Source organism: Myotis daubentonii, chromosome 17, assembly GCF_963259705.1.
Source record: "Myotis daubentonii chromosome 17, mMyoDau2.1, whole genome shotgun sequence".
Taxonomy (NCBI): domain Eukaryota; kingdom Metazoa; phylum Chordata; class Mammalia; order Chiroptera; family Vespertilionidae; genus Myotis; species Myotis daubentonii.
In genome coordinates this window covers 42,080,919-42,096,274 of record NC_081856.1, presented here as the reverse complement: position 1 = coordinate 42,096,274, position 15,356 = coordinate 42,080,919, and the positions used below count along the sequence as shown (strand labels likewise).

General features: G+C 41.8%; 1 protein-coding gene across 1 annotated transcript in view; it reads right to left on the bottom strand.

Moving 5' to 3' along the window:
- The window catches only part of YWHAZ (tyrosine 3-monooxygenase/tryptophan 5-monooxygenase activation protein zeta), a 28,848-nt gene extending 13,821 nt beyond the window's left edge, over window positions 1-15,027 (bottom strand). The window contains exons 1-2 of the mRNA XM_059672059.1: window positions 14,685-15,027; window positions 11,623-11,927 (exon numbers count right to left, since the gene is read on the bottom strand). Coding sequence (XP_059528042.1) covers window positions 11,623-11,916 — 294 coding nt within the window. The 5' untranslated portion in view covers window positions 11,917-11,927; window positions 14,685-15,027. The remainder of the gene's footprint in view (window positions 1-11,622; window positions 11,928-14,684) is intronic.
- Window positions 15,028-15,356: the final 329 nt, after the last annotated feature.

Sequence of the window (15,356 nt, the reverse complement as noted above, 5' to 3'; positions counted from 1 at the left end):
AAGCAATAAAATAATGAAGAAAATTACCATAATACACTTTCCAGAAAAAAACTTAGTAACAACAAATACTCCATGTTTATGGTTTAAAAGTTTTTGGTCCTAAGATCACTTTATACTCATAAAAATTTTTTAGAAAGCTGACAAGATCAAGGTATACATACAAGTTTTCCAAAATTCTTATTTTTGTTTCAAAGCTTAAATCTTATCATTAATCACAAATACCATTTCTCTTCCTTAAAGTGACATGACAGGATAGTCTGTCTATGATCCTACTCATGTACATTCTTCAAGGATAGAATGCAAATTTCTAGGGTATAAAAAGGCCTAAAGAGAGATTACCTCTGAGGTGGTGAAATGTCAGAGTTTTAATTTTTTACTTTATATCCTATGTTCTATAACACCTACATTACTATTCAGATTAAGTATGACTTAAAATAAAATTATGATTTTGCACCTTTAACTTTTCACATACATAAGCATTCTTAATCTATTTAGTGGCTCCTTAAAGACATATTTTGCACGTAGTAGGCATTCAAATATTAAGTTCAAGGTTGAATTATAATAGATGTATAATTTGAACTTCTTCATTTAAATATAACAGAAAACTTAGAATGATCTTAAGAGAGTGAGATGAAAATCTTAGGTCAGCATGCTGAAGACTATCAAGGGTTCATCATCTTACCAAACTTCGAAATAGTTAAGACAAAACATGGTAATAATTACTGAAATTGATACTGCACGTTAATGAAAAATGTTCACATTTTCTGAGAAGCAGAAAAGCACATATATTCAGAAACAGCAGCCAAGGAGCACGCTAGGTACATCCTAATAGGCTTTCAGAATCCTTGGATAAGGCTCCAGGTTTCTACGTAATAACCCTAAAGAAGGAAGCTAAGGGAGACAAAACATCCATCAGCGATAGGGTGGGAGGGTAGTTTCAGGCAGCAAAGCAGAGTAAATTTGTTTTCAAGTCAGGAACTCTATTACCAAGAGGAGTGATAGGAGCAAATCATATCCAGCACCCTCATCAATCTTCTTTTCACTATAGCATTAATTTCAAAATCCCCCTTCCAATTTTATTCCAGGAAACCTTCTCTAATACACTGAACATTTGCCACCCCACCACTTAGATTTTTTTAAAATTCAAGGCCACATCCTGGCAGATTGGCTCAGTTGGCTGGAGCGTCATCCCATACACCAAAAGGTTGGGGGTTCGATCCAGGTCGGGGCACATATGGAAGACAAATGTGTGTGTGTGTGTGTGTGTGTGTGTGTGTGTGTGTGTGTGTCTTTCTCTCTCTCTCCCTAAAAATCAATAAAAATACATATTCCCGGATGAGGATTAAAAAATAAAATTCAAGGTCACCTTTTCTTTCTTAAATAGGAATCAGAATTTACAGACTAAGGGTCCTTGGACTAAACTCAAAGAAACGACATACTTATCATAGTGTTCATACATATGCTCCCTGACACAATGGGGTAACATCCCAATAAACCCAACACAAGTTGAAAGATATAGGTAAGTTCAAAATGCATTTAATATATTTAACCTACCGAAAATCACAGTTTAGCCTAGCCTATCAGAACGCAATATCCAAAAAACGTTGGCGATAGTACATGCTGTAGAGTACTGGTTGTTCACCCTCATGTTCTTGTGCCTGACTGGGAGCTGTGGCTCGCGCTGCTGCCCAGCATTATTACAGAGTATTGGACATCACTAGCCTGGGAAAAGATCAAAATTCGAAGTGTGGTTTCTGCTGAATGCATATCACTTTCACACCACCATAAAGTTAAAAAATCACTAACTAGAACCATTGTTAAGTTGGGGACTGTCCATACATTTATTTAAAGAATGGTCACTTGCAGCTGTGCACTCAACTGGGCTGTGTGCTGTCATTTGGGCTTGCCAATTAGAATATACATAAAAATTAATTGATGAAAAATATATTTCAAAGGAAAATTTCAAGTTATGGAGTTGGGATACCTAATGTCCTATCAAAATGGTTAAGTAACAATAATATATCATGTGTCTCCTAATAGGATGCACCAAGGAGGGCCCAATATCATTTCCAGAAAGAAATTCTTCCCCAACATGTACCATCTGAATTTAATCATGAAGAATTGCCAGACATACAAATTTAGGGACATTCTATAAAATAACTGGCCAGTACTGTTTTAAAAAGTACCAAAATTGTGAAAGGCGAAGACTGAAAAACTGACCCAGAATAAAAGAGAGCAAGGAGATAGGACAATGAAATGCAAAGTGTGATTCTGGATTGAATTCTGAACCATAATTAGATTAAAGTGGTATAATTTGTGAATAAATTCCATAGGTTATATAACTTATTTTATAAATTAATTTAACCTCCATTTAAAAATTTTTAAATTATTTCAAAATGAAAAGTAGTGCTAAATTTTCACAAATATAAGTATACATAAAATGTCATGAGCCCTGGAATATCAAAATAATCAACCACTCATGAGACATTTATGGACTGCAATTTAAAAATATGGCTGAGGTAACAGTCTCCTTGAACTTGACCTCACCAAATATGAGTTGGAAAGACCAAAGCCTCCATAACTCATTCCTGTTTTAGACTGTACTATCATGGCCCCTCTTCCATGAACACAACAGATGAAGAGTAGGTAGTTAGGAAACTGATATTCTTTCATACAAACCATGCATAAAAAATGCTGGGGTTAAAAGTTGGCAAGATACATAAGGGGCCTCAAATGTAAGTCTTATTACTTTCATTCAAGAACCCTAAAATATTGTCTAAAACTGCAGTTATGCCTTTTAATTAAAGTCCAGTTATTCTGACAGCCCCCAATCCATCACTCCTAAAACCCATACATCATAGCTGAGTAAACACGTTTCAATCTGTAACTAAGTGAATAATACCATAAGGGACAGATAATTATTAAGGCTTACACAGCATGGCCTAATGGAAATCACTGAATCTCTGAGCTTCAGTTTCCTGACCTATAAAAATGAAAGGCTAGTATGGATGCTCTTTCAAACCTAAAATTCAATGATTCCATAAATTTCAACCCTCAATTTACTTTATTATCCAAGTAAGAAACTTAAACTGCCCCACAGAGAACATCCTAAAATAGGAAATTTAATCCCAATTCTATTGCACAATTCTCTTGTGCACAAAGAGAAATTTCCCAGAACTTTCACTTTACTCTGTAAAGCCACTGGGCCTTTTATCTTTCTTAAAATTCTAAAACAAATGCAAACTAGTATTTTTGTTGCAAGAGGGGCCCATCAATTTGGAAATTAGTCTCTTACTCCCCCTTGTGGCTGGAATGGCTTCCTTTCCTTCAACTGTAACCATCCTTCGCTTTCAACCAATTAGAAAAACGCTCCATCAAAATAGCTGAAACTCAGATGATGTAAAGAATCAATTTAGTGGGTATTAGCAGACATTTTGACTTCAAATTCACCTTCTTGTGCTTGTCTGCATAAGAAAGCAAAGTATTTAAGTATTCTGTGATAAGATCATATAGATATGATGGAACAGTGCTGCTTAACTTCATGGATGAAATCATAAAAACCTGACCACTTAACTACTGCATTTCTCATTAATAACAGATGGCAGATCTTCATCATTTAACTTTTAAAAAATCAAACAAGAAGTTTGATAAAGCCAAGATGTATTATCCCTAGTGTTTAAGGATTTGTTAAAGCCAGCCTAAAATTTCATTATAATTCTCATTTGCTCCTTGGTGTTTGCATTTTTTTTTGGTTTGTTCAAAACACCATTTTGATAGTTCTGTAACTTGCACATTGTATATTATGTATAAACTCCCTAATGGGACTAGATTTTATCAGCCATTTTTTTAAAAAAGGTTGAAGAGCAGCTCGTCCATATTCGACCGACATGTAGTAGTATTTTCCCTCTTATTGTTACTAGAGGTCCGGTGCATGAAAATTTGTGCACTGGGGGGCGGGGGAAGGTCCCTCGGCCTGGCCTGTGCCCTCTTGCAGTCTGGGACCCCTTGGGGGATGTCCACCTGCCAGCTTAGGAATCCCTCTAGCAGCCCGGAAGCCTTCGGGGGATGTCAGACTATGGCTTAGGCCCACTCCCCTGCAGCTGCCTCTGCGGAAGGCGCGGTGCCAGGACCAGGACCGGGCCCATGATGCTGCCTCTCCCGCCACCTCTGCGGAGGGGGGTGGGGGTTGTGTGTGTGTGCCGGGACCGCCATGGCGGCACAGGCTCACTGGCCTCACCTCCAGCCCATTCTGGCAGGTCGTTCCACTATCCGGTCTAATTAGCATATTAGCTCTTTATTATATAGGATATTATTTGTGTACATGCCTATTTTCCTCTCTAGGTTGTGAAGATGTTTTTTGAAAAATATTTATTTAATTAACTTTTTGCAGCACAGGGCCCATAAAATAGCAGGTGATCAATAAATGTTAAAAGTAAAGAATAAAGCAGTTTATTAAAATTCTTAAATATCAAAATTAATAAGTTACACTTAAGTGATATTGCAAAGGTACAAAAGGAAAGCATTATATTTACTACTTAATATCACCAGGAGTGTGTTAACTCAATAATGCTCAAAACATCCTAAACCATTTGCATTTTGAAGAAGTGGAAGAAGCAATAACTTGTCCAAAGTCACAAAATGAATTAAAATTTCAAACCCAAAATGTCTCCATAGCCTGTGGTAGGTTTTATCACCCTCTAAAGCAGTACTAAAAACTCTATTTCTTTTATTTAGTCATATCCCTGTGACACAATTAACAGTCTGATGATAATCCCCTTTTAATCAAATGAAAACCACCAAAGGTGAAACTGGAAGGAAAAGTCATTACTCTTAACAGAAAGCATGATCACTTTGGGATGTTGTATTTCCAAACATAGTAGTAAAATATTCAATAATTTACTGAATTGAGAACTTGCCTGTTCTAATCATACTACAGCCTTCATATAAAATACTGTCCTCAACTGTCAACTTTTAGCCCAGCTGGTGTGCTCATCAGTGGATGAGTGTTGACCCATGAACCAAGAGGTCTCACTGGTTGGATTCCCAGTCAGGGCACATGCCCAGGATGCAGGCTGGATCCCCCAGTAGGGGGCGTGCAAGGGGCTGCCAAAATGATGTTTCTTTCTCATTGATGTTTCCATCTCTCCCCCTTCCTCTCTAAAAAAAAAATCAATAAAACATATTTTTTTAAAAATAATAAAAAATAAATATAATAATGTGTTTTGGATTTTCATCAAGTGTCTCTGGGATGAATGTGGTCCAAGTAGGTCCCTTCTACACCTTTGGCAAAAATTTGAGCTGACAGTTCATAAATCTTGGATCAACAAGAGAAATAGGTCTTTCTCAGAAAACATTTGTAAATCGCTGAGATGAAACATTCAACTCATCACTGGGTTCTACTTGGTAATATTGCTAATTTAAAAAACTCCTAGATTCCAAAACTTGTTCGTAAGATGGAAATTAACCTCCACTAAAAAATGTTTCTAACTTTTCTAATGAAGTCCAAGTCAATTAATGATTCAAGTAAATAGCATTCAAATATAGCAAAAATTGAGCACACTGAGTGACTACTTATATTACCTTGCCATCCTACCTAGGCTAATACCACTATCAGTATATTTTTATTTGGGGGAGGAGGGAAGAAGGCTCACAACAAATGTTGTCAAAGAAACTCACAAATGCTTACATGTGGGAAGCTTTAGTAATCTAGTCCAATGCAAACAAACATCGCCCATGCCATGTAAGATCACACTGATAAACCACTACTCTCAGCCATGCTTTGCTGCCTCCAGACTCCACACGATAGCAAAAGAAGGTCAACAGCAAGAAATTAGTGAACTCTGCCAAGATATGACTATTCTATACCATGTCACTACTGTCACATTATACCTTAACAGAAAATGCAAATCTAATAAATCAATGACAAATGACAACTGCTACTGCACAGCAATTTTCACAAAGGTATCAGCTGTTCATCATTTCAGGGAATTATTCACTAAAGAACAAATGGAGATGGACCATTGCACAGAAATGTACCTAGTACAATGGGAACTATTGAGATATGGTGGTTAAACACACTATTCCTCCCAAACCTAATTTAAATTTGTACTACCTAAAAAATATTAAGCATATCCTATTCCTTCAGTGTACTTTACAAATTCAATATCCTGTTTTCAAGGAGAATGAAGGAATGAAGTCATCCTCTACAGTTGAAAACAACAGAAGACATCAAGATTAAAGTAAGTTCTAACTCAGAGTAATAAAGCAGAAACCCTCATGCCATAAAGATGGGAATTAGCAATGGCTTGTGTATCAGAGACAGTGAGAACACCAAACTAGAGCCAAAGGCTTTGTTTGTAGGGAATTTGGGGGAAGACTGAGCAGATGGGAAAGCAGCTATTTAATGAAAGGTAAGAATAAAAGTTGTATGCAGCATAGAGCATATCAAGTCTGAATGAATGAGCAACCAGAAGCAGTAAAAGACTTATAATGTAGCTTTTGCCCAATAAGTTAGATCATATTTATCCTGACAATATTACTTTCTTGCCAATATGCTTTTGAGTGGGAGAGTAAGGGTTGTAGAACTCCTACTACTACAATGGGAATGACAAATAACCCTGGTACTGCCCAGGGGGTCTATCATACACATGAGTTATCACGTGAATGTAAAAAGTTGAGAACCAATGATCTAGTCAACACAGCAATAACTTGCAATCAGAAAACGAAGTCCAAGTTGAGTTTCAAGATGTCATTTTAATTAAGTCTAGAAAATGTGCTAAAATTAGGCAGTTAGAAAGGTCAGGGCCTACAATGTCTTCCTCTTTTTTGGGTGTATTAAAAGTTGAATCATTATTTCAAAAGTGTGCATGTTCTTTATATACTTGAATCATTAGTCAAGTTTTTCACTTTAATTCCAATTTCTAATCCTTAAACTCTTCCTCGTAGTTCACTTTTAACTATCTTCACAGCTCATCTTATAATCACCAAACATTTCCAGGTCATCTTCACCTCTTACTAGAACAGGTAGAAAGAACACCATTCTTATTTAAGTACTAGAAGCCCGATGCATGAAATTCGTGCGAGAGTAGGCCTTTCTTCCCCTGGCTGCAGGCACCTGGGACCCCGCTTCCCTCTCAGCCCTGGCTTCATCGGGAAGGTCCTCAGGTCTAATTAACATATTACGCTTTTATTATTATAGATTGTTATCTGAAAAAGAGATAAGTAACCAATTTGTTGGTTCTTCTTTCCCTTCCCACCAATAGCAAACATCGACCTTCCCATTCTCATTCCTTTATTTTCTTTGATTTCCACTTCCTATACCTCAGACTGCTCAACTGTACAAAACACCTCACCAGTGGAATACTTAGTAATTACTGTGAAAATGCTTTAGTCATAAAGATAAGTCTAACACTACAGAATTCTTTTGAGAAGTCCTTAATCCAATAAATGAGTGCCTACTGATTTTTGGCTTACAACTCCAAACAGCAGTTTTTAAGTCCAAGATACATTTTAATATATTCAGACTAGAAAGGACCCCAAAGCTGCCTGGTTCCCTAGCTTGGTCCTGCCTAATGGTAGTTCTGTGGCCTGGAGGTAAAAACAAGTGTCCAGCAACATCTTAAAATGGCCCTGGGCAAATAAAAACGCAGAGAAGCATAATAAAATGGGAATCACCATTACTATTAATCAACAATTGTTGCTGAATATTAAAATATTAGACTCACTTGTTTACTGCTTCACCTCCTAGGAGATCTCTGGAAGTCATTCTTTGCCTTATACTGGTTTTAATTTTTAAATGAAATTTTGAAAACTTGTTGGCTAGTAATGAACCCTCTGCCCCTGAAAAAAGTTTTTAAGGCTTCTTGGATCTTTTGAATCTCATTCTTGGATTTGAATTAAGAGACCCCTATACTATTATAGGCAGGCTCATATTGCTTTCACTGCTTTTAAACAAAATCCCCAACCTGAGATAAACAGGGCCAAGAAGGAGTTAAGGGCTTTTTTTTACCTGATTATTATTCTCCATAACAATCCTATGGGGGGGGTGGATATTACCTGCATTTAATTGAGTTCAGTTTTCTCAGGGGACTGAGGGATTTACTTAGGCCAAGAAGCTATTATATGGTAAAAAGTTGGGTCTGACTCAAAATATGGAACTCTTTTTACACCACTAAATTCTTCTTTGTGAATTAAGTTTCCTAATATGTCTTTCCTCATTTTGTTTTTCATTTCATGTCAAGACAAAACTATTCAAACTTTGGCTTCTTTTTGTGGATTTATGCAGAAAAGCTTTTAGGGATCACTAGTGTTAAATTCCTCCGCTACTACCAAGACCTCCCCTACTTGGTCTATGAGCTGGCAGGAAAGGCAGATTGCATTAGTTCACATAGTGCCATTTCAAATTATCGATGCAAGAGAAGAGCCCCAAGTTCTTTTACATTAAGAGAAGTCCATGTTGGAAGAATATGCTAGTGACCATTTCTCCCAGTAATGGTCTTCAGCTCTTGTACAAAGTAACATAGTTCTGCCAGCACCGGTTTGGCTCAGTGGATAGAGCGTCGGCCTGCGGACTGGGGTCCCAGGTTCGATTCCGGTCAAGGGCATGTACCTTGGTTGAGGGCACATCCCCAGTAGGGGGCGTGCAGGAGGCAGCTGATCGATGTTACTCTCATCGATGTTTCTAACTTTCTATCCCTGTCCTTTCCTCTCTGTAAAAAAATCAAAGTAACATAGTTCCTATTCCTACTTTGTTTGCTTGGTATATTAAACACTTGACAAATGCACATGAACAGAATAGTAGTAACCATTATTAACGACTAAAGAGCTCTTCATTTCAGAAAAAGTTAGAACTCTGGAGATTAGCTCCTTTATATGGGAAGAAAGAGGGTATTTTCTTAGCTAAGTGCTCAACAGTACAATGAACTCTGGTTATCACTGACACTAGCAGCCAATGACATTAATTCTGAAAGAGGATTTACCTGCTTATTTTTCTCATAAATCAATAAATAAGTTCAGAAAAAAGTGAGTAATACAATTATAATTGATTATGTGTAAGATTTTAAAATATAATTAAAGCAGCCCTGGCCGGTGTGGCTCAGTTGGTTGAGCATTGTTCTGTGCACCAAAAGGTTGCCAATTGCATTCCTGGTTAGGGCACATGCCAGGGTTTTAGGGGCATGCAGTATATAATTAAAGCACATTTTTACTAAACATCAAGTTCATCAGTTCAAACATGTTTTTCTCTGGGAGAAATATCGGTTCTGCTATATTTTATTATTCCATTTTACTAGAAACGGAGAAAGAATTTTATGCAAGATGTTTCCAGAGTCAGCATTACCTGTCAAGAAGCCTGCTTGTAAAAACCCCCATTATCTGTAAATATCAAATTTTCCCAAGTTGAAAAATTAGCAGTGCTGCTGACCTAGTTCTACTATCTTTTCCAAAAGAAGCCCTTTTGCTCATTTACTTAGAAGTGTGAGTGTCTCTACTATGGGTTAGGAGGCATGAGCTATACAAAGATCACTTAAAGAGTTTTACTCATGAAAAGACCAGGGCTGGAAGCAAAAGCTTGTTTAGAATTTTCTGAGCCTTTTGTATGGCCAAGGAATTAAACTTTCTTTTATCTAAACTTTCAAAGTGCAAATTTCAGTTGAACTTGGTGAGAAGTCAGTGCTACTCTGAAGAATAAGGGTAGTGACCAATACCAAACCCTCTTAATAATTGTATCTACAAAGAGCTATTTAGAAATTATCTTATTCTCATCCACTGATCCTATGCAATACTTTTCTTGATAAGGAAACCAAAGGAAAGCAAAATTAAAACTGCTACAGGCTTTTCCTAGGAAAATCCTCACACCAGCTTTTATCCAGTGTGGAAAATATGCAAATACCTACCTACCTGGAATAGCAAATAAGCTTGTTAGTAGAAGGTAAATGTTACCATGTCCCCCTTTAATACTAAATTGACTTGTTTTAAGGGAAATTATAACTTGTAACAAACCCTTTGAAACCAAAATAAAAATGACTTGATCTAGCAGATGTAATAATCGGAGGAAAACCACCAGAATGACAAAATTGAGTAACATGTACACAGGTACTAACTAGTTCCGTGATGGCGAACCTTTTGAGCTCGGCATGTCAGCATTTTGAAAAACCCTAACTTAACTCTGGTGCCCTGTCACATATAGAAATTTTTTGATATTTGCAACCATAGTAAAACAAAGACTTATATTTTTGGTATTTATTTTATATATTTATATATTTATTTTATATATTTATACATTTTCTTTGTTAAAAAGAAAAATCAACCAAAAAAATGAGTTCGCGTGTCACCTCTGACATGTGTGTCATAGGTTCGCCATCACTGAACTAGTTAGTAAAGAGGGCAAGGGAGAGAATGCCCAACACATTTTTTATTATAGAAAACCATGATTATTATTAAATCTTAAATATTATCTTTGCAATAAGATAAATCAGTCACAAGAAAGGCATTGTCATTTAGCCTCGATAAATCATGGAATTTTCTCATCTCAGAAATGACAGCTATCAATGTAAAGATTTCAAATAAAAGCAAAAAAAAAAAAAAAAAAAAAAAAGCACCCAAGGCAGATACCACATGAGTCCATGTTAATTAAGATAAAAAATATTGTTCTTTAAAAAGACCATTTGAGAAATGTACTCATAATTTAGGAAGTGAAGCTATTCCATTAGCAACTAAAGACTAGTGTAAAATAATAATACCATCAGAACTTTAACAAAAGTCTATAGTGTTCATTATATCTTTAAAGCTTGATAGAGAAGCAGTGCTTCAACACAGTAGATATTGAACCTGGAAAAATCAAGCTTGAGTTGCTCATAACCTTTTATTGTGGTTGTCAGTGTTCAAAGTTGAATTCCAACACAAATTCAGGAAGAGGTAAAAGCAACTGAAGCCAGTGTTTTCTGCATGGCTGACTCATATTAACATTATGATGGCCAACCCAGGGAAGGGTAGGTAGTATGTCTACACTAAGTCTACTATTACATCTCTTTTATATAAAAACAAGATATGTAGCCCTGGCCAAATGGCTCAGTTGGTTAGAGCATCGTCCCATACAGCCAAAGGTTGTGGGTTCAATTCCTGATCAGGGCACATACCTAGGTTTGGAGTTCAGTCCCCAGTGGGGGCATGTACAGGAGGCAACCAATCCATGTTTCTCTATCACATACATGTTCCCCCCTCTCTCTAAAATAAAAACATATCCTCTGGTAAGAATTAAAAAAACAAACACCAAGATATGTAAAGCTATTATATCCACATATGTACATCTTTTAAAATTAGCTCTAGAAATACTACAAATATTCCAACCATAACTGAAATGGTAATGCTACTAAACTTTTCAGTTAGTGAAAAAAACACTACCACAGTCTATTTTATAGTGTCTTTGGAGTGACTGAAATTATTGCATTTATTTTATGCAAACTTAACTACAATTGTTTTAACATCTTTTAGTGTGACACCCTGAAGACTTCAAATATTGAACACTCAATTTTTAAAAGAAAAAAATATTAACAGTATCATAATTGATATTCATTATAGGAACCCTATAGTACAGTGAGGCTAGAATGAATGTTTGATTCTCACCAGTACATCATTGCAGATATCTCTTAGCTCGGTCTCAATTTTTTCTCTGTATTCTCGAGCCATCTGCTGTTTTTTCTCAGCACCTTCTGTCTTTTGCTCAATACTTGAGACGACCCTCCAAGATGACCTACGGGCTCCTACAACATTTTTATAAGCAACTGAGAGAAGATTCCTCTCCTCATTGGATAATTCAGCTCCTTGCTCAGTTACAGACTTCATGCAGGCTGCCATGTCATCATATCGCTCAGCCTGCTCGGCCAGTTTGGCCTTCTGCACCAGCTCATTTTTATCCATGACTGGATGTTCTGCAGAAGAAAAAAAAAAAGAAAAAAAGAAGCATTTAGATATTTTTTCCATCAAAATGAACAGACTCAAAATTATATCTTTTGTTTAAAAAAAATGTGTATTTAACACTTCAAATTTAACTGACTATGGAAGATTAATTGCCTCTGGAAGATTCTTCACTGGAGGAATTTAATGCAGACACCCACACCCACAACACCCACACACCCACACACACACACACACACACACTGATCAGAATAGAAAAATTAAAAATGGCATACAGAGGGAAATTTAAAGCCATTAACATTAGTTCAGCAAAATTAAAATTACCATATTTTTGTTCAGAAGATCCTAATTTCACATAAAGGTCAAAGCACAGAGGCCACCTTAAAACCAACCCTTATCTTGGCCAAAATTTCAACTCCAGTTTCTAATATCACTAAGTGATCAAAAATTAAGCAGCTTTTCTTTAATGGAAACACTGCCTATGAAGAACAATACATTTCTCTTACTTCATATCAGTTTAATGTGTAATTCATGTCTTTTTACTTTCATAATACTAATTTCTTTTCAGGAGGTTTTAAGTTAAAATTTTAGTTGGTATTACTCCCACCTCAGAATGACAGTTTTCTGGAAGAAATGACCAAGTTGCTTGTTTTAATATATTTTAAATACAAAATAATCAATAACTGATCCTGAAGTCGCATTTAGCTGTACCTTGTTATATGCATATACGCTTAAAATATATATCCTCAAACTTCCACTCTTACTGTGAACACTAAAATTTACATATGAAGTGCTTCCAGGGTGACCAGAACTTCTGATGTCATTGTTCCAGTTTAAATATAGAATTACTTCGTTCTGCTTCTAATAGTCAAAATTAATTGCCCTAACCATGACTTCCCATCTAATTCCTTCTCATTTTAAAGCTCCCTAGACTTTTCAATTTACCCTCGTTATATTTTCCCTTAGGTCCTTTTGAAAAGTGCCAAAACAACACAAAAAGATACTAAAACATACAGTGATCTCACAGAAGAAATGACTTTAAATAAAAATATACGGTCTGAAGTGCAATTATTAAAAGGTGAGAACAGAAGAGCCACTGTCACTCACTGTCACCCCAATACCGTATCTTCCCAGGAAAATCCTACAATACTTTAAAAAAAAAAATCGGGAACAGGTCCCCAATATTCCTACAAGTAATCAGCTTGGAAACAAGGTAGAGTGGTTCAATTTGAAAACTATTTAACATCTGTGATCGCATAACCCCTTCACCCCCACCCCAGGAACTCAAAAACCCTCTCTGACCAGCGCTGCTTCCGACGACAGGTCACCTAGAACCAGCCTGCAGGCTCCTCGCCCGCCGCTCGGATGCAAGGGGAAGTGGGCTGGGTTGCTCAGAGCAACCAGCGCCCCGCCGCCTCGCCGCACCCATTTAACCCTTAACCGCCGTCAAACGTCCAGCCGGGCGAACGGAAAGCCGGCGGACCGCGGCTGGAAAGCGCACACCCGCGGGTCCGCGCCCTCGGCGGCCTCCCCCTCCTTGGCTCCGCCCAAGCGGGTGCCTCCGCACCAGCCCCCGACTCTCCCTTTGTCATGGCGGATCCGTGTCAAGGAGCCCAGCCTACCGCCGAGGGTGAATTTCCCCCACCGGGCGGGAGGGCGGAGCAGCGCCCTCGCTCTCGCCCTCGACCGGGGACCCGGGAGCCGCCGCCCGCCCCGGGGGCAGAGGCCGGACCGCGGCCCGCCGGCCCCGGACACACCCCACTCTCCCACCGGCGTCCCCGGCGCCACCCGACACCGCGGGGCTCCAGTCGGGAGGGCCCGACAGCTGCAGCCGGTGGGGGAGGGAGCCGGAGCCACACCCAGGCGAGCCCGGCCACCGCCGGCTGTTACGCTCCGGCTTCCCCGCCCCGCAGGGCAGGGGACCCCCCGGCTCCAGTCCGCCGAGGCCCGGGAGGCGAGCGCGAAGGGCCGCCCGCCGCCCTGCCATCCGCCCCGCCCCTACCTGGCCTCGGAGCCCCCATCCGCCGGGAGAAAAGGCCGGTCCCATCCCCCACCCGGAATATTCGAGGGCCCCCCTGGAACCCAGGAAATTCGGCTCTAGGTGTCAGGCGAGCCCCACCCGGGGCCCGCTCACCCCCGCGCGGAGCACGGCCGCACCCCGTCTACCTGGCGGGCGCCCCCGGGCGGCCTCCGCACGGGACCCGGTCCCCAGGCCCGGCCCAGCCGCCGCCCGGGTGGGGGAGGGCGGGGTGCCGCAGCGCGGGGCGCGGAGGCTGCGCCGAGGGGCGGGCGGGGGGCCGGGGAGGGGGCGGCCTCACCTGCGCCACTGCAACACGCGGCGCCGCCGGCGGAAGGGGGAGCGGGCGCGCGGGGGAAGGGACCCCGGAGGCCCAGGGCGGCGGGGGGGACGGATCGCGGCCGGTGGTGCCTCCGCCACCCAGGGAGCAGCGGCCGGGCAGGTCCCCGGGGATCTCGCGTGTGGGCGCCCTTCCCACCCCCCACCCCCCGGGAGGGACCCAGGAACGGGCGCCGATCGGGGCCGAGGCGCCGATCCGGAAGCGAGTCGCCCGAGGCAGCCGCTAGCCGCCCGCCCGAGCCCAGCGGAAGGAAAGCCGCCGCCCGTCTCCGCCTGGAGACTCCGCCTCAGCCCCGCGCCGCTGCCTCCGGGCGAGCGGGGCCGAGGGGATGCGGAGCGGGGCGGGAGCCCGCGCCCTCCGAAGACGGCCTGGGGCACGAGGAGCGGGGCGAGGGCGCGGCGGCCGGTGCCTTACCTGTGGCCGGAGTGGGTGGCGGCGGGCGGGCGGGCGGACGGACGGGGACTCAGCAGTCTCTGGGCGGCAGCGGCGGCGAGGCTGAGACTCTGTCCCTAGATCTCGCTGCTCACAGGCTACAGCCGCTCCGCAGACACGGGGTTTCCTCCAATCACCAGCCCCGGCAGCAGGGGCACCACACGCACGATGACGTCAAACGCTGCTATGGCAACCGTTGATTGGTGCCCACAGTTCTGGGGGCCCAGCGCAACCGCCGCTCCCCGCGCTAGAGGGCGAGCAGAGGAGCACGGGCCCTCGCCCGCTTCCAGCCCGCCTCCCTCCCCGCTCAGCCTCCGACTCCTGCAGCCCCGAGTGCGCCGGGGCGGGAAACTCCTTCCCCCCCACCCCCGCCTGCCCCACCACTTCCCCCAAAATTCGTCTTCCCCTCGAGCCCCAGCAGCCTCCGCCGGCTCACTTAGTCCCAACCTGCGAGGAGGAAATGTCTCCCCACCCCCACCCCAGCTTCCCGGGCCGGCCTGCGCCTGCGCCAGTCACTCCCTCGAGAAGGGGCTCTGGTTCAGCAACATCCGGGACCTTTCACATCCCCCCCCCTCCCTCCCCATGGCCCGGCCCGCCCTGCCCTGCCCTCGGTGCTTCGCGGCGGTAACTGACCCCCAGGCCGTCGGGGGGTTG